General features: G+C 44.3%; 1 protein-coding gene and 1 long non-coding RNA gene across 3 annotated transcripts; one reads left to right on the forward strand and one right to left on the reverse strand.

Moving 5' to 3' along the window:
- The first annotated feature begins 8,737 nt into the window (after positions 1–8,737).
- LOC123128283 (MADS-box transcription factor 57) lies at positions 8,738–16,822 on the forward strand. Of its 2 annotated transcripts, none has more exons than XM_044548251.1 (9): positions 8,738–8,908; positions 9,012–9,211; positions 11,765–11,840; positions 15,454–15,515; positions 15,760–15,859; positions 15,944–15,985; positions 16,089–16,172; positions 16,258–16,421; positions 16,508–16,822. In XM_044548251.1, the coding sequence occupies exons 2-9, from the start codon at positions 9,030–9,032 to the stop codon at positions 16,524–16,526; spliced, it is 729 nt and encodes a 242-aa protein (XP_044404186.1). In that variant the 5' UTR covers positions 8,738–8,908; positions 9,012–9,029; the 3' UTR covers positions 16,527–16,822. The 2 variants fall into 2 exon arrangements, with proteins under 2 accessions (XP_044404186.1, XP_044404187.1); XM_044548252.1 differs by having other exon boundaries at positions 16,511–16,822.
- LOC123128285 (uncharacterized) lies at positions 14,088–18,917 on the reverse strand. The gene is made up of 4 exons (XR_006463024.1): positions 18,492–18,917; positions 17,304–17,399; positions 14,682–15,537; positions 14,088–14,547 (listed from the first exon to the last, which is right to left on the reverse strand). It is a non-coding gene; the product is annotated as an uncharacterized lncRNA (long non-coding RNA).
- Positions 18,918–19,875: the final 958 nt, after the last annotated feature.

The following is a 19,875-nucleotide window of genomic DNA, read 5'->3' on the forward strand; positions in this document are numbered from 1 at the left end:
GTACAGACTTTATATTAGTTATATTTTGGGTCAAAGTTAGACTCAGTGGGGAAGTAAGTGATTATGCTTTGCAGTGACGTTGCTACATAATCTATTTAATTTTCTGTGTCGACACTCGTAAGTTTCAGTCAAACTTTTAAAACTTTATAAATAAGGACCATTTGCTCAGTCCTAGATCACACACATTTTCTTTCCTCCTCTGCAAGAAAAGATCCTAGGCTTTCCTCCTCCTCCCGTCAGCGCTGTCGCGGTCCGCCTCATCTCCGATGGCGTTTGGATCATGGAGGTGCGGAGGACCTCGGCCCCCTGCCGGCGGGAGGGACCCCTTTCTCGTTCTTATTAGGTTCAATGTCTTGGTTGGAGTTGTGTGGCAGCGGCGATATCTTTTAGTAGGAATAATGTCTCCCAAGTTCTATCCCGGTCCCGATGACGTGTCTAGCTTCGTTGGAGGGCTTGTGGAGGTGTGTCTTTGTCGGATCTCGTGGGATTTGGTCGGTGCTGATCTTTGCTACATTTTTTTGGATTTAGTCTTTGTTTGTCTTTGCTTGGGTGTTTACATATTTGATTTTTCTGATCTACGACTTTCTTTATGACGATAGTTGCTGCTTTGGTGTGTTGGTTTTATAGGGCCTTAGCACGACGACTTCTCAATTGTGTACTACAACAAGGTTTGCCCAGCTCCGATAAGGGAGAGGCGATGACGGCCGCGCGCCTTCGGCTCGCTGCTTGTAGTCGTCGCTAGATGGTCCATGGACCTGGTTCAAATGTTTTTATAGGAATTTTGGACACTTGAAATTCCTAGGAGCTTCTCATATGTGGGTTGTGTGATTTTTAGGGTCGAACATATAATTTTTTTTGTTGAGGTACCTTTGTATTATGTTTCACTGAAAATTTTGCATCCACTCTAATCGTTTTGAAATATATTTTTCCTATTTTTTTATGGAGCATTAACACACTTGTGAAAACAAAGTCATGTAGGATGGAATGGGCATGACATTGTAATTCCATGATTTTATAATCTTAAGATTACCAGAGGGAGATGGGGAGGAGAGGGGAGGGGGACTCGAGGATATTTGTGCAATTTTGTACTTTGATCATCCTGGATTTGAACAGTGGCATCTCACACTAATATAAGATGGTTGCATTAGCACATACTCCCAACCTTATTAAGAAATAAAATAAAACTCTCGTCATAGCCTTTACCCCTATGAAATGATGTCGAGCTGACAGGTGCTACTAAAATGGAAAGAAACACTGAATGGCGCCATTGATGTATATAGAAATTAGCGTACTGATATCATAGTTAAGTTGCATCGGGCACGCGATCTGGTACGCACGGCCTTTGAAGGGAAAGGTAAGCGCATGCCAAGATTACAATACGAGGTAAGCTGGTTGGAATGTCGACATCTCCCATGTTAACTAGAATGAAACCTTCCAAGTGGCCAAAGGGCACTTTTGATAGAAAAGAAGTGGCCTCTAATTGGTACCCGTCCCGTAGTATTTCACATTTGTTTGGTACTTGACTACGTGGCCTTGGTCACAGTCTTTATTCAGGTGGGCTGTCAGTTTTGATTTGGTCGCTCTAGCTATGTAAAAATGGTATGGTGTTTAAGAGCATCTCCGAAAACCCGTAAAAAACCTCCCGCATCCGTTTGCGGACAGGGGGCATCAGTCCACAGACATGGATGCGGGAGGTCGACATCTAACACTAGCTGTATACATTTCAAATTATTTTTCAATAAACCGGATGAAATTCATGCAAACACGACTGAATTTCGTACAAATATGACGAATTTCATACAAACACGATGGATTTAACTACATTTCGGACAGTTAAAATAAAAACAAAGACCCACCGCTAAACCTATCCTATGGCGGCGGCGCCCGGCGTTCAAGCCCGTGTCGTCCTCCTTCCGCCGTCTTCATGAGCACCGACGATAAGAGCGATGAAGTGAAGGTGCGGTCTTCGGCAAGGAAGAGTAGAACATGGGAGACGGACCACGCCACATGGGACACCAGGCCCTGCCGCCTCCCGTCGCCTACTCATCCTCGAAGGAGTCCACACCTTGTCCGTCGCCAGTGGACGTGAGGTCCACGAGGGAAATGATGGCGCCTTGGTTGTCGTCATCCCACCGGGCCGGCTGATGGTTCGTCGACGGCGCGTAGGAGGCGCAGCTGGCTATGATATCCTGCGTGATTGTTTGCAGCTGCGCCTCCGCGGCTACCGCTTCCTGCCGAGCGGCGGCTTGAGCGCTGACGACATAGTAGATAGCACACTGCTCCGTAACAAAATTTGGGTTCACCGCAACCATGGCTGCCACGGCCTCCTCGCTCGCGCGCTCGCCGTAGATATGGCCCTCCGACAGCCGGTGCTTCTCCAGAAGAAACCAGTTATACCATTGTTCCTTTTGCGCCTGCTGGAACGCCGACAAAGGCGTCGGTGCAGGCTGCACCTCCACCATGTCGGCGTTGAACTGCGCTTGCGCCTGCTATATGGTGAAGCCGCCTTGAAGATGCCCTAATAAGAAGAATTACTTCTCTCAATTGTAGGTTATTTATTAGCATACGCATTGGGCTCGTTGGTGGTCTTGTTGTACACCACCGGGGTATGCTTACGGTGGAGTATGTGCATGTGAGGAAGATAGACAAGGAAGTGTTTCCTAACATGGATTCCTCTGGTCCTGGTGGCTGGAACCCTAGCCGCCGCCAGGAGGCCAATCTTCTAGCCCATCCTCCGGCGGCTTCCCTTCGCCGGCGACCTTGGTCGTCGTCGGTGAGGGGGACCACCGGATCCATGCGTGTGGATCGTGTTACTTTCTCGTAGTCTAGGTTTTTAGGTTGTTCATCGTCTTGGCTTCGATGGCGACGATGACGGCGCTGAATAAAGATTCTTTAGATCTATCTCTGGTGAGGCCATCGGTCCTATGGTTGGGGGCGGGGGGGGGGGGGGGGGGGGGTTGGAAACCAGTCTGTTCAAGTAAGGATGGCATAGCGGCGGTGGCATCCTCATGGTGGACCTGTGTCCTCGGGCTCCGCCGTTGTGATGGCGTTTGCTCCAGCGTCAGTATGGAGCTTGGGAGGTAGTCCAGGAGCGAGTGCAAATTATGGTCTGCATTGATGACATCTGACAGACGGAACGTGTGCTGGGTTCATGGTTCGTGAATGGCAGGTAAGGTTTCCTGCTTCGGCGTCTTAGTCGTGGTGGGGTGCCAGATCTGGAGTTCGATGGCGTGTCCGAGGTGTTGCTCCAGTTTGATTCGTTCAACGACGATGGCTTCACTTTTGGTGAGCCACCTTGGAGATCCACAAAACTGCATATCAGCGATGGAGCCGCGTCGAGCTCGGGTTAGAAGGTGATCCGTCGTTCTTTTATTCGCTGGCTGCTATAGTGGTCCTGGAGGCAGATGACGGGCGTTGATGTCAAACTCAGAGATGTTCTGCTATTTTTAACGTTTGTCATGTCGGTCCTTACGTAACTTATACTTTGATCTTTATAATATGAATGAGACACGTATTACCATAAAAAAAATATGAAATGGCACCGTAGTTCGTGGATCGACCCTCCACCTGTGCTAAGGCAATTATCACATTTTTTTGCATTATTTCGTCCTTTTATGGTTGTGTGTCATTTCGACTATGTGAGTCTCAATTGTTGCAGAGCCGGAGTATGAACTTGTTTTTTATTCTTGTATCAGATTGATGTGACGTTATGAGTCAGTAAAAGCACTCTTAGCAAAATAAAATATTTCCTTCGATTCAAAATAAGTATCACAGTTTTGAATTAAGGTTAGTTCAACCTTATTCCAAAATTGCGACACTTATTATGAATCGAAGGGAGTAGTTTCAATAAATATGGGATATATACTAATTTCACATTATTAACGTATATTTGATAAACATTTTACCTGTATACAACTTGTACATTAGAAATGAGAGAGAGTTTTGCAAACGAGAGAGAGAGAGGGAGGATGTATCTAGGATTTTGACTGATGCTATTGGCTACGGCTTGTATATCGGTATCACTTTCGATATGCCCATCATTTTGGAAATTGATTGTTTTTTTTTTTGCTTCTATTTTTGGAAGAGAATGTTTTGACTAGTCGCCCCTTGTTGACCTAAAGAAGGAGACGGTCAATGTCTCGAAGCTACAGGTGAAGTTACAGATGGCTAATATGATGGCTCACGAGATTGCAAAATTTAGTTTTGATAATAGGTCTGATGGAATTCTTTTTAATTTTGTTCCGCCCTGCGTGACAAATTTTGTAATGAATGATTGCACGGAAATTTTAAGTTAACTAATATATGGTGGGGTTTTAAAAAAAGGCATCTCCAACGTCGGCCCTCAAACCCCCCGCATCCATCCGGACCGTGGTGTCCGGACCACTGAAGCCATCGAACGCAGTCCTGTATCGGCCAGCGGCGCGGTTTGGACGCGCTTTCTCCTGCAAACCAGAGACAAACGCGCGCGCGGGGGGAGGGGGGGCTTTGCAGGAGTCCGGGCCGTCCATACGTCCGCTTCTGACCACTCTGACCCATAAAAAAACCACCCGTCACTCTGCGCTTTCCTTCCGATGCACGCGCCGCATTCATGCCGGCCCAGAGCACGCAGCGGCCGTCATTGATGCCACGATGTGACCGGAGGGAGGGAGAGCGGTACTGACCGACACAACCTCTCGGGAGCCGCCGCTTCAATGCGGACGCAAGTTTCCGAGGAATCAACTCCGGCCACTGCGCCACATTGAAGCAGTTGACCGGCCCTTTCACAAGGCCTGGTCACTGCTATATAAGTCGCGCTGCGCCGTCCACATCACAATCTATTCTCCTCCTCCTGCCCTCTCCCTGCCCATCTTCCTCCACATCTCCGGCAATGGGCAAGTCCTAGGCGTCGGCGCCAGCAGGCGGCGGTTCTGGGACGGGCTCTGGCGGATCATGGCGATGCGGCCCTCAAACTCCGGGGCCGTCGTCCTCATCAGCAGGCGGCTCCTCGATGAAGGTGGAGATCATCATATCCTCCAGCGATGAGGAGGACCAGCCGCCGCGGTCCATGCCGGCGGTGGCGGGCCAGGTGTACACCGTCATCGACGTGGAGTACGAGGAGCAGATGGAGCTGATGCTTCATCGCTCCATGCTCCACCTCAACGGCCCGGCTCTGCCACCGGGGACGCTCCTCCCCATAAAGATGGAGCCGGCATCCCCTCCGCGCTCTCTGTCGTGCAACCTCGGCATCCAGATCGGACGCCGCGTGAAGGAAGATCACATCTCGCCGTTGCCAATGCGCATGAAGGAGGAGCGGCTCTCTCCGCCACGCAACGTGTGAAGGAGGAGCGGCTCTCTCCACCCCGGCGCGTCAAGGCGGAGCGCCGCTCGCCGTCGCCCGTGCCCAATGCGATCGCAAAAGCACACGACACTACTAGGGAAAACCTTATAAGTGAAGGATTATCATTAGTGCGCCTTTGTTCAGGGCGCTACTGCTACTTTACAGTAGCACGCGTAGTACAAGGACACTACTGCTATCTCCTTAGTAGTAGCGCGGCGCCGCCGAAACGCGCTACAGGTATGAGAACCACACCTTAGCCACTGATAACCCACAAGTATAGGGGATTGCAACAGTTTTCGATAAGTAAGAGTGTCGAACCCAACAAGAAGCTAAAGGTAGAACAAATATTCCCTCAAGTTCTATCGACCACCGATACAACTCTACGCACGCTTGACGTTGAACAAGTATGAAACTAGAAGTACTTTGTAGGTATTGTTGGATAGGTTTGCAAGATAATAAAGATTACGTAAATAAAAGGTAGGGGCTGTTTAGATAAAGAAACAGTAAAGTAAATATAGCAAGTGTGGAAAAGTGGTGGTAAAAGTTGTGAAATTGCCCCTAAGCAATTGACTACTTTACTAGACCGATAACAAGTATTATGTGGGAGAGGCCACTGCTATCATGTCATCCCTGACTTGGAATTCTATGCACTTATGATTGGAACTATTAGCAAGCATCCGCAACTACTAACATTCATTAAGGTAAAACCCAACCATAGCATTAAGATATATTGGTCCCCCTTCAATCATGTATGCATCAATTTCTATGCTAGGTTGAAGCTTCTGTCACTCTTGCCCTCCAATACATAATCCTATTAGCATACAACTAACCCTATGGTGTGATCCACGCGCGCTCTCATATGATGGGCACCAAAGGACAGCAACATAACCACAAGCAAATTAAATCAATCATAGCAATTCATCAACCACCAATATGACAACGAAAATCTACTCAGACATCATAGGATGGCAACACATTATTGGATAATAATATGAAGCATAAAGCACCATGTTCAAGTAGAGGGTACAGCGGATTGCGGGAGAGCGGACCGCTGTAGATAGAGGGGGGAATGTGATGAAGATGTTGGTGAAGATGGCGAAGGTGTTGGTGTAGATCGCGGTGATGATGATGGTCCCCGGTGGCACTCCGGTGCCACCGGAAGCGAGGGGGAGAGAGCCCCCCTCCTTCTTCTTCTTCCTTGACCTCCTCCCTAGATGGGAGAAGGGTTTCCCCTCTGGTCCATGGCCTCCATGGCAAGGGAGGGGCGAGAGCCCCTCCGAGATTGGATCTGTCTCTCTGTCTCTCTCTATTTCTGCGTTCTCAGATTTTTTCCCTTTCACCGTTTTTTATATTCCCGGAGATCCGTAACTCCGATTGGGCTGAAATTTTAACACGATCTCTATCCGGATATTATCTTTCTTGCGGCGAAAGAAAGGCATCAACCGCCTTACAGGGTGGCCACGAGGGTCTGGGGCGCGCCTGCCTCCCTGGGGCGCGCCCCCTGCCTCGTGGGCCCCTCGAGCATCGTCTCGCGTGGATTTTTCTTCCCAAAAATCATATATATTCCAAAAAAAATCTCTGTCAGTTTTTATTCCGTTTGGACTCCGTTTGATATGGATATTCTGCGAAACAAAAAACATGCAACAAACAGGAACTGGCACTGAGCACTGGATCAATATGTTAGTCCCAAAAATAGTATAAAAAGTTGCCAAAAGTATATGAAAATTGTAGAATATTGGCATGGAACAATCAAAAATTATAGATATGACGGAGACGTATCAGCCACCAGGCTATGTATAGCAGCAACGCGGCCCTCAGGAAGCGCGCTACTGCTAAAAAGTCTGCAGTAGCGCGTGCCACAGACCCATCGTTGCAACTAAGTTTGTACCGTGCCACATGGCGGGCGCCACATAGCAGAAACGCGTCTAGCAGTACCGCGCTACTGCTAGCCCTTTAACAGTAGCGTGTTTTCCCTACCGCGTTGCTGCTAAGGCGCAGCAGCAACCACTTTTTCTATCCCTCCCCCCTCCCCTCCCCCCCTCTCTTCCTTCACTTTTCCCTCCCCCCTTCTCTCTCCCTCACTTCGCTTCTTCCTCACTACTTCTTTGCATGTGTATGATATTGTAGAAACTATTGTATAAAACATGTATAAATAGAAAGGAAATATGCACCAGAAAAAAAAATCGGAAAATAATAACAGTAGCGCGGGGTATGTTTTTAGCAGCAACGTGGGTTTAGCAGTAGCAAGCTGTAAGTTAAGGCGCTGTAGCTATTAGCAACAACAGGGTTTCATAAAATGTGCTGCTGCTACCTATGGATAGCAGTAGCGCGGGTCAACACGCACTACTGCTAAAAGTTAGTTGTAGTGCCGTAGCAGTAGCGCGGCAACCCGCGCTATTGCTAGGCATTTGACATGCGCTACTGCTAGGCTTTTCCCTAAGAGTGCGGTCACCTTCGGCACTATCTTAGCGGCGGCGCAACGACAGCTCTTCGTCGTCTCGGAGCGCCATAACGACGCGGGAGTATGACAACAGGGAGCGGCGTCAGCGGGACAGGCGCAACGCGGCACGCCGTTTGGAATTCGCTGACTCCGACGTCCTGCCGCCACCCATCGCGGCGGACCCGAAGCTGGTGTACGCCTGAGCTCTGGACCGCTATGTGACTACGACAGAAACGAGCAAGTGTCATCTCCGCCGCCTCGATGGGGAGATGGCCAAGTACAGCGAGGAGTGGTCTCTCGCCAAGATTGTTGCCGCCAATGCCGCCTTCTCCACGGCCCGCTGGCCTCTCACCCTGCCCACGTCGTCGGTGGCCGTGGCCGCACTGCGCATGATGCAGGAGGAAGCGGATCGGAGAGGATCATCTGTGGGCTTCAGGCGGGTGCCGGGAAGCCCTGCCACGACGCCGCCACCTTTCGCTGCGTGAAGCCTGACTCCGACGACGGAGCGGGTGACAGTGACGGAGGAGGAACCGTCGGCCAGCCCAGCATGGCATACGAGGTCACCGTCAAGTATAGAGTAGTTTAGGGTTTTAGTTTAGCAAACGAAATATCGTTCGCTTTTATGTATAAATTATTCTATTTCAAATGAAATCCGATGTGTTTATATTAAAATTCGCCCGTTTGCATGAATTTCATCCGGTTAGTTCAAACTATTGTCAAAATGTATGTGGCTACTGTTAGATGGCGTTCTTCGGCATACGTGTGTGGATTAGTTCCTTTTGTCCGCGGACGGGTGTAGGAGAAAAATTTGCGGGTACCCATTAGAGATGCCTAACACGTTAGCTGTTTTCCGCCAAAAAAAAAAGAAACACGCTAGCTGTAGCCAGGTGCCATTAAGCACAACCTACTTGAGGTAACCTGCCCGGGCCCAGTGAGTAGCTTGGTGTACAGAATGAGTGCTATTTCAGCCACTGTTGCCTCCATTCCTGCATATATAAAACCTAAGCAGCGCTTTGCTTTCTCCTTCTCTTAGGTACTAGGTACAACTAGTTAGACGAATATCAGAAGCTCTACCTTCCCCACATAAGACCAGCCCCCATACACTTCTTCTTCTTCTTCTTCTTCTTCTTCTTCTTCTTCTTCTGAGTCCGGTACTTCCCTATGTATCTATCACTGGTTCTGGTCGGTGTTCTATATATCTACTTGCCTTCTTCATGGTGTTCTCTAACTTGATCTAGGTTTTCTGCCTGCTAGCTGTTAGATCTGACAAAGATGGGGAGGGGGAAGATAGTGATAAGGAGGATCGACAACTCGACGAACAGGCAGGTGACCTTCTCGAAGCGGCGGGGCGGGCTGCTGAAGAAGGCCAAGGAGCTCTCCATCCTCTGCGATGCGGAGGTCGGCCTCGTCGTCTTCTCCAGCACCGGCAGGCTCCACGAGTTCTCCAGCACCAAGTAATTAATTCGTTTCACATAATATACCTCTCATGTGCTATGCGGATACTCTGATCGCTTTTGGTTAATTAGGTTATCTTCTGACCGTTTTCTGTACTAGCGCCGCCTGCCTCCCATAGTCCCATGCTCTTCTCGCTCTCTTTCTTTTTTTCGAAAAATAAGAGAGGAACTTCTTCTCGCTAGCTAGTTATGTCATATTACTAGATGTGTATATAGATCGGTTGAGGTATACCTCTCTCTTTACCACTACAGTCAATTTTTCAACGATTTTGCTTGAGTTGCAGTTGCCTAGAATTTTCTTAAAATCTAGTCGGCGTGTTCCAACTATTGCTTCTATGGTTGTGCGCATCGTATGATGCAGGAGCCAGGGTTACCCCTTCTCTAAAAAAAGTTGTTCCTTCTTGATCCCCTTCTTCATCGGGTTTGATAGAAGGCATGGTCGCCAGAGCACCTTCTGATCTAAGAGATCCCCAGTAACGTGAGCTAAGACAAAGGCGAAGCCGAGATCCACGGCTTCGCCATAGAGGTCATAGTCAACGAATCCGAGGACAATGACTTTGCTCGTGGGTTAGGTATTCATGGTGGGGTCACCGAAGCCGGAGAATGCACTCATGCACCCTAGGCTTAAAATGAAGGGTGTTGGTACCTTAGAATTTGTTGGGACTTGTGAGGTGGCGCAACAAGGGACGTGACTAGTGGGCCAATATTGGATTGACGGGTCAATGAGGAGGACTGCGGCGGTGGATCTGTAGGTGGCAAGTAGCAGAGCCGCGGGATGGCCACGACGATGCCAAGATTGGGGTGAAGGCCGGCTTCTAGGGTAGACACACTCGCGCGCACACACACACAAATAGAGATGGAGAGAGAGAGAGAGAAAAAAGTAGGGAATACAAAGGTCATTGAATGGGATCCAATATACTCCCTCCGTTCCTAAGTATAAGTCATTTTAGAGATTTCAATATAGACTACATACGAAGCAAAAATTAGTGAATCTAACTATAAAATAAGTTACATTCGTATATAGTCTATACTGAAATCTCTAAAAGAACTTATATTTAGAAATGGAGAGAGTACAAGAAGTGAATCTAACTCACTTGGTTAGGGGAGTGGATGCGGATTCGGATTCTTATTCTTATTCTTTCAAAAACAAAAATCACTCGTGGGGCTTCCCTTCCAGCATTCCTTTCACAAAAAGAAAAGATCCAAGAGCCGTAATTGTAACAAAAACCTTACCCGCAAGATCATTTTTTTAGGGTGTGCAAATTTGTTAAAGTTCCCCATCGAACTTACTATGGCTCATTTACAACTATCTTGAATAACAAAATATTTTTTGTATTTCTTCTAAACCTGGGTTTTTTTCTGCTCCTTAGAATTAGAGGCATATTGGTCATGATAATACTATTGGTATAAAAGAAAATTAATGGTTATAAACTAGCAGCCATGCATGTGCGTGCAATGCACATTTTATACAAACTATATTCCTTTTTTTGACACAAACAAATGAGAGGAGAATATTGTATCTTACTAAATAGGTAGTGACATATGTACTGTAATAGTGCAGTCTATAGGACATAAATAATGTTATAGTTGAAATACTAAGACGCTAAAAGAGAATCATATGGTCAAATTTAAGATAGCTAAATGTGTGCTTAAGAGGGTAATTAGTGCATGAGTTATTATATTCTGCAGTGTTCCATATTCTATCCTATATCCCTAAGAGAGTGATCTCCACTACTCTAATTATCTCAACATGCGTGCTTCTACATCATCCAAATTGTTGCACGGATGTGAATCCTCTACCATGCAACATGCATTAATGCACCTAAGTGGGTTTTAAATCACATTGTTCCCACACCAACATGTATAAAAAAACACTCCATCACAACATGCAACAATGCATAAAAAAACTCAGTATGCAAATATGCATGAGAATTTCCTTTCTATTATGCAAGATATTTTGCAACTATGCAATAGCATAACACAATAAATCATATGTATTTTCAGTTTTAGTTATCATATTGTTACTTCAATTATTCATGCTCCATACAATAAAATTGCATTGAAATGTATTGCAAAATATTTCCACAACAACCTGCGGGTATCATCTAGTATAATTTAGATGACATGGATTAATTGGATCATACAGTACAGCTCGTCCCTTTTATATGTTTCTGAAGTAAAGTTCATAGATTAATCTATGGGAGATCAATAATCCCATCTCATGAAGTGAAAGAGCAAATCATGAATAACTCCAATACTGCAGTTTAATGTAAGAAAATAATCACTTAAACTGTGAACATCTTAAGTCACATATGATTCTTACTTCTTCTGTGCATACACACGGAGACCAGGCACCAAGTTACCATTCTTCAACTTAGAACGTAAATCTTAGTATACCATGCATTAAAAAGATGTGGGATGATAGTTTGTAACAGTGTAGAGAATTAAGTCATATCTAACAGATTAAATGTCTTACTATTGTAGCTGCAAGTGCAGAAAAGGAAACACTGACGGATCTATTTTGTTTTGCTTGTTTGCATGTCACTGTGTCAGCATGAAAGCTGTGATAGACCGATATACCAAGGCAAAAGAGGAGCAGGCTGGCGTGAATGCAACTTCAGAGATTAAGGTATGCATCCATAGTAGTTAAAATAAGATGGCTACGATCAGAGAATTGCTAACACACATGCATGTGTCATTTAGCTTGACTGAGGGCACCTTCTAGGGCATCTTGGATTCATGTAAAATTCAAAAAAAGTATATAGAAATAGAAAAAATTCCTTTAGCAGCACTACTCGTTTGTTCGGTTCAAAGAGATGAAACAAAGGAAAAGTAGAGGAAAATGTCCTTTGATCTCACTTTCAAAGGAAAAACGCATGAATTTTACAATCGGCTTGGACCTCCTTTTAGAATTTTTACGCAAGAAATATGAGATCAGAGTCTTCAGTGGCATAATAACATCCTAATTATACTTTTCACATGATTTGACTGTGTGGACTCATGTATTTTTCTTATTCCTATGAACCGAGTGTAAGAAATTTTATGTTATTCGAATCCTCCGTTTTGCACATTCATTCCTATCATATTCCTGTGTTTTTTTTCTATTTCTACGTTTTCAGCATCCCACGAGCTGGTTTAATTTCTTCTATAGCTAAGATGGTGTTGTCTCTACCATGGCCACTGGCGGAGAAAGGGGGACTGGCAAGAGCCAGCCCCCCCCCCCCCCCCCCCCCCCCAAATTCCAAATTTATGCTTGTTTTGTGTCTTTCATCGCTGAGATTTTAAGAAAAATACGTGTATTGTGTAATTTGGCCCCTTTTATCAAAAAAAAACATACAAGTCATTTGGCCCCCATGATATTTGATTCCTACCTCTGCCACTGACTGCGGTGTCTTTCAGGCGTGCATGCATCACCATGTATCTTGTTTGAAGAAGTGAGGAGGCCGGAAAGACCCCTCACAAATCAGAACTGACTACTCAGATGCTAGCTTTGCTCATGTGTGTGTTTGGTTTGAGCTTAAGTTTACTGGTTCGATCTCTGAGTCTTGACAGATTAGTGAGAACCTAAAGACCTATCATAAAGTGCAGATCAGTTAGGAATCACATGACAAAATCTGCATATCCTTTAGAAGTCCTATCTTGCTACCCGTCCTTTTCCCTTTTCTTTTTTCATTTCTCTTTTTTTTTGCTTGGTTAGTTTAGTTTCTTTAGTTTTCGTTAGAAATGTTTTGGTTCAACTTGTAAGTCCATAGACAATAGTACAGACAATAGTTGTACCAGGTCACTTATAGGCAAAATATAGATAGAATGTACGATGATTCATTTGAATATAATCAGTTTTAGCTATAACCATTTGTGTGTACAATAAATTACAAACAAATCCACACAGCAGCAAAACCACCACCCGTGGTCTTTTCTTTTTCTTTTTCTACGTGGCAGTTGGTTGGCTGAGTTAATCTTTTTCTTTTCTTTCTTCTCAAATTCGTTCTACTAAATATAAAATGAAATGTGTGATCTTGAAACAAAAATCTACATTACCCCCTAATATTACCCTTGTCTTGTAGTAATTCATTGTATATGAACTTTAGAAATTAAGGTATGCTTGCATGGTAGTGGGCCAAATGATCAAATTTTCCGGCTATGATTAAAGGATTGCTGACAGATATGCATGTGAAGTTGGTTTACCTGAGGGCAACTTCTAGGGCCAAGGTTGCTTGATTTCTTCTCTTAACTAAGATATTGTCTTAGTTATGCAGAAGCTAGGTGTATGCTCATTATACTTTGTAACCTCTTGATGCTACATTTTGAGTTAATAAAAATTTCATTTATCGAAAAAACTAAGATGCTATCTAGCTAGCTATTGCCGATACTGCGACATCTTTCATGCGTGCATGCATGATCATGCAAAATGTGTGTCTTGATCAAAGGAGAAGGCTGCAAAGACCCTCACAAGTCAAAACTGACTACTCGACGCTAGCTTGAGTCCATGTTTATGTGTTGGGTTGAGGCTAAATTTATTGGGGTCAATACCGACAGATGAGTTCTGAGAACTTAGACCTATCATAAATCATGAAGTGCAGATAAATTGGGAATTGCACAACAAAATCTAGTTTAGAACCATTAGAACCTTCTTTTGCCTCTGCTTTTTTTCCCCTTAGAACCTTCTTTTGCCTTTTTTTTATACCTTTCATTTTATCAGTTTTCTGCTTAATTAGTTTGGTTTTCGTTAGGGAGGTTTTGGTTTGTAGCCTTTAAAGACATAATACAACAGTATCACATACTACTGATCATTTATACAGACAATAAAATAGATAATTTGTGCTATAATGGTTCTAGTTTTGGACATGCCGTTTGCAGATAGAAGTTACAGACAACATTAAGACAAGAGCAAAGACACCATCAGCAATTTGTCTATAGAATCATAGAGAGTGTACATACAACTACAGAAAGACTATTGCTCTCTTTTCTTCTTTCCTAACTAGCAATTCTTACAGACGGCTAAGATAAGACTATCGGACATACCTAAGTTTGGCAAGCTCTCAATTTTTCCTTCTAAATTGCACCTTGCTGGTGAAGTTGTGGACAGAAATATAAACAGATTTCTATTAGTACAAAAGTGTCGGGCAGCTTCGGAATAACATGCTTGTTACTCAAGACTGAAGACATGTCCGTCAGTAGTTGGTACTCGGGCATGTGCATGTAACTGCAATAACTAGTAGACTGACACTCTGTTGCGCCATTGCGCCCTTCCTCCTGAAGCCACACTTCAGCGGCTCGGCATCAAAAAACAGCCGCCGCCCCACCTCTTGTTCGAAAATAAAGTCAAAGTTGGGACCCTGGGAAGTGATATCACAACACAATAGCTGATTTAGACGAGTGAAAGAGTAGAGCTGCAAAAGGTGAGCACTGAAGCAGAGCCCAAACTTGAGATATTTTGACTTTTAAGTAGATCTGCAAGCCTGGGACATACATAGCATTTGACGCAGCTGCTCCCGTCTAAGAGCTCCACTGATTCTGCTACACCCTGCTACTCTGTGAAGATCCTGTAGCACAGGTGGACAACCAAAATTAGCGAACAACACATTACTGAACCTCATAATCTATCAAGTATCTTACCTCCCATACCTGCTGCGCCGGCTTCCAAGTTCATAAATAGTAGCTGCCTAAGACTGAGAGGATATGACTTAAAATGAAAATTATGTTGTCTTTCTTCCAGATGAATCATGCAAATACAGGATGAGACCATGTTGATGTACAGTAAGGCTTGAACTAGTTGGGATTACTTAAATTAAATGGTTAGAAGAGAGGGTAAGGGCAAGGGTGGAGGCTTATAGGTGTGCAGCCGCACCATCACATTAAAAATCCTCCGTGTGCATAATATTTCTAAAATTATTACAGCAGCTATTCTGTTTTCACCAAAATATTTGAATCCATACCCTGAGAACACTGCCTGTACATAAATTTATATGTAATTTCACAGATGGGATGTGCCAACAAAGTGGGAAGTTCTTAATGTTTGGTCCATAACTCAATTCAGAGTGATATATCTATACGTGTTGCTACCTGCCAGCAGATGAAAACATAAGTATTCTACTGCCTTGCTTCTAACATGTGCATATGCAGTTGTCGAGTAATTATATTGCTTTAAATTAGCACAGTAAGCCAATCATTTCTAGATCAATTTTGTAGAACATGTTTTAAAGTTTAGGGAAACTAACAGAACTTTATGTTTTTTCTGATAGCTTTGGCAAAGGGAGGCAGCAAGCTTGAGGCAGCAACTGCACGACTTGCAAGAAAGCCACAAGTATGGTGATCTTCTATTAATTCTGCAAAGAAAATAAATCACCAATTAATATAAGCGGAAGTAACTGCTGCATACTGTAATTATCAAACAGAAATATAATAAAAAAAGTACCCAAACAAAACTTAGATGCTCCATCATTCAAAGTGATTCCCATTTACGCACAACAGGGTTTTACTAGCAATACTTAGAAGTATTTCAACTGTATTAATGGAATGCCATGAGTAACTATTTTGCATGATTATAGGCAACTGATGGGAGAGGAGCTTTCCAGCCTAGGTGTAAGAGATCTCCAGGGTTTAGAGAATCGGCTCGAAATGAGTTTACGCAGTATCAAAACAAGGAAGGTTATTACATGTGTTATCCACCATCTGTAATTTTGTGTTACTGTTTGCTTCAATCTAATGATGCAGCAAAAATCTATTAAACAGGACAACCTTCTGAGAAGTGAAATTGAAGAGTTACACAGGAAGGTTTGGCCTTACAATTAATGTCCTACTTATATTATTTCAAAGAACTCTGCATGCATAGAAGATTTCTACTAACATTTTAACTTCTAAACAAACTCTGCAACAGGGAAGTCTAATCCACCAGGAAAACACGGAACTGTGTCGTAGATTAAACATCATGTCACAACAAAAAATGGAACTGAGCAGAAAGGTTTGGTGCACAATCCTTTGTCAAAAACTTTAGTCAAATGATGGCACGTTATCAGAAATAAGCTAAACTAACGACTTAATTTCAGCTTCAGAGCTGTGAATCGGGAGGTGCCACTGATGCAAATAAAAGCTCTAGCACTCCCTACAGCTTTCGTATTGTACAAGACGCAAATATTCCTGCTAATCTTGAACTGAGCCAGGCACAACAAAATGAACAGGAGCACTCCGAAACAGACGCTCCAGCACTGGGGTAAATATTCTCTTCTAGCATCCAAAATTGGATTATCCCAAGAAGTATACATACACCTAATCAAGGATATATGCTTTTGAATGTAGCAGACTTCAACTGTCCTAAGACGATCTAATACATTCTGGGCAACGTCATGGGTAATCAAAAATATCAAATCATGATTCAGAGCACTTGGAGTTGGATAATGCAGCATGTTGTGCGCTATACTAGCCCATAAAGAAAAGTGCACAGACTACAGACAGGACAGATTATGCTGCCAGGGGCTATATTATATTGAAGTTGTGACATAATGGTTGTTGTAATGATACTAGTTGTAACATCATAATTTTTATGCTTATGCCCACATGACATTAAAGTAATTGTGTATCGATAGCTGTGTACAATCAGCATTAATTTTTCTAGTTCTTCTATGAACTAATAATTAGGCTGGTTGATACTTCAAGTCGATGCTGGCAGATTTCAGTTCCCACATTCCACCTGGATCCTATAGTGCGGTCATGGAAAATTACAACGTTCTTCAATCTTCATTACTTGTGAAAGTACTCCCTCTGTAAACTAATATAAGACCGTTTAGATCACTAAAGAGGGAGTACTTCACAAGTACAACAATGTCCAAAATTCAGAAAGCATGGATCTATGATGGAAACGTATAAAAAGTTAAAAACCATTGGTTACATGCAAGGGTGAAGGAGAGGCTCCACCAAGGTGAACTCTAGCACCACATACACCCCAAACAAAAATTAGTCCAACGAGATTCTCGTTAACACTCAGTAATACATGCCGAAAATGGTCAGTCGTGGAACAATAGCTTGGTGTCACGATCAGACCCGTTAAGGTTATACATATTGAGATGAAGAATTATACTACATTTCAGTGTCTTACTTGCGCCTTGTTTGCAAGTAATGCAGGCGTCCTACTTGCGCCTTCCCCGCAAGTAATGCAGTTGTTGCCTCATGCTCGGTGCCGCCACATGCGTATCTGGTCAAGCGACAGACCATAAGCATTAGAATATTTCGTAGCCAATGTCAACTAATTGATAATTTGATATACATCAGCAAAGTGAATGAACGTGCACTGCGACTTTAAACAACTGACAAAGGAAATGGGGAGATTGCTACTTCATACAAAAGTGTAAATGAAGCCAGCATAGTGCTAAAACTAATGCATCATCAGAGTTGGGGATATTAGCTACTTACTGTTAAATGGCAACAAGAATATAGATAGTGCATCATCAGAGTTGGCGATATTAGCTACTTATTGTTAAATGGCAACAAGGATATAGATAGTGCCCTGAGGTGTACTACTCGTGGACTAGCACATGAAAAACACGGCTGAAAAATACGAACAAAAAAATATCTGAAATTAACTTATGGCACGGAGATAATAGGCACTTACTGTATCACAAAAATTCAGGTCCAAATTCTTTTCACAACTTCACAAACAAACAATGAGGATTGAAAAATCAGATCCAAATCTTTTCACAACTTCGCTCACAAATTTATGAGGATTGAATATTATCCTGCTGCTAGTATTCAGAGGTGGATTTTCCTTTTCCTTTTGGAAGTGTGTTTCGAACTCAGATATATGAAAATATGTAACACGACACATACATGTTTTTCTAATGCTGCAATTTTTTTATAAATGAATAAAAACAAAAGAAATGCATACATGTTGTATGAATGCTGCTATTTATTTATTATGTTTTTTTTTCAGAAAGTTGGGTGGTCTTGTGCACTAGTATACCTGAAAGTGCTGGCGCACCGGAAGTCGAGCTTTCTGAGAGTACAAAAATCGAACCATACCGCTCAAATTTTGGTGGAAAAACAATCCGCATTGCAGGCTTTCATCTAATCCCCTGCAGTACATGAATCTACATCCATACCACAAATGCCATCTAAAATTTTAAACAGCCTGCGGCCAAATCCATCTAATCGCCTGCAGTACATGAACCCTACCGATGAATGAAACCTACTCAAAACCGCCAGATCCACCATCCCACACCACCGCAGCACAAGCAGCTCAAACACAAAACGTAGTAAGAGAACAAAAGCAGAGATGCAGCAGCTGTACCTCGAGTCCTCCGCGAGCTCCGGCCACCATCCAGCCAAGAATGGGGGTTGTTGGGTGCGTGCGGTGCGAGCGCCGATGGAGGGTCTGGTGGCGCTCGCCGGCCTTTTATAGCGGGGGAGCGGAAGTGTCTGGAAGGATCGGGGCCGATCCAGAAGACCCTAGTGGGGGATAGAAAAAGGCGGGGAATGACGACGACGACGCGGTGGAGGGAGAATTGGCCTTTCGGCGACGGCGAGAGGGGGAGGAGGCGAGGGATTAGGAGGGAAGAGATTTGGATTTGGAGATTAGTTAATTGCGGGCCTCGGCGAGGCGACGGGGGTCAGTGGCCGCGCACGAGGCCACGTCGGCGCGCGCATTTTAAATGGAACAGGTGTCGGGGGGCGGAGCGCGGGTTGGCCAACGGGAAAGGCGCGCCTCGCCTCGCCCAATGGGGCTCCGCCTTTCTATATGCTCTGCTGGCTCGGTTTGAATAATGGGGACGCGCCAGGGGTGGCCCCGGAGCTCCGAAACTTCGAGAAACTTGTACGATCTAGAATCATCTATTAGGGTGTGTTTAGGAGTCTAAACTAGGATTAGATTACGCGGGACCACGATAGTGGGAGGTGGACGATCACATGCTAGCTAGGGAGCTATCGATGGAACTGATTAGAGTGACCCGGAAGCTTTATCTTCAGGTTGGCCCGGGGAACTTGGAAGCTTCGAGAAACATGTAAGTGGATTACGAATCGAAATCGTGGATTAAGATGTGTTTAAGTTCCTCGATTAAATATAATGACCGGGGTAAATGGCACACAAAAACCGCTTGTCTTGGCTTATTTTTTGCATGGATGACCACGGATTTTCATCTTACCCACACTTACAATATTGGTTAACAATTCGAACTTGGTGCAAGTGCGCGAGAGGCCTTATCGAGTCCACGCTAAAGCTTCGCCTTTCTATATGCCTGCTGGATCCTCGGTTTGAATATTGGGGATGGGCCAGGGTGGCCCCGGAGCTTCGAAACTTCAAGAAACTTGTATTGCGATTACGACCTAGAATCATCCATTAGGGTCCATTAGGGTGTCTTTAGGAGTGTAAATCATGATTAGATTACGCAGAACCACAACAATGGGAGGTGGATGATCTGGGAGGTGGATGATCACATGCTCGGGAGCTACTACGTACCAAACTGATCGGGTGACCCGGAAGCTTTATCTTCAGGGTGGCCGGCCCGGTGAACTTCGAAGCTTCGAGAAACATGCAAGTGGATTACGAATCAAAATCATGAATTAAGATGTGTTTAAGTTCTTCGATTAAATATAATGACTGGGGTAAATGGCACACAAAAACCGCTTGTCTTGGCTTATTTTTTGCCTGGATGACCACGGATTTTCATCTACCCAAA

Source organism: Triticum aestivum, chromosome 6A (assembly GCF_018294505.1).
Source record: "Triticum aestivum cultivar Chinese Spring chromosome 6A, IWGSC CS RefSeq v2.1, whole genome shotgun sequence".
In the NCBI taxonomy this organism is placed as follows: Eukaryota; Viridiplantae; Streptophyta; class Magnoliopsida; order Poales; family Poaceae; genus Triticum; species Triticum aestivum.

What these genes read in the sequence shown, in the direction of transcription:
- LOC123128283 (XM_044548251.1), top strand. Translation starts at nt 9,030, where the DNA reads ATGGGGAGGGGGAAGATAGTGATAAGGAGGATCGACAACTCGACGAAC. An exon ending in ATGCAACTTCAGAGATTAAG is followed by an intron (nt 11,841 to 15,453) that starts GTATGCATCCAT and finishes TTTTTCTGATAG; the next exon opens with CTTTGGCAAAGGGAGGCAGC. An exon ending in AAATGGAACTGAGCAGAAAG is followed by an intron (nt 16,173 to 16,257) that starts GTTTGGTGCACA and finishes ACTTAATTTCAG; the next exon opens with CTTCAGAGCTGTGAATCGGG.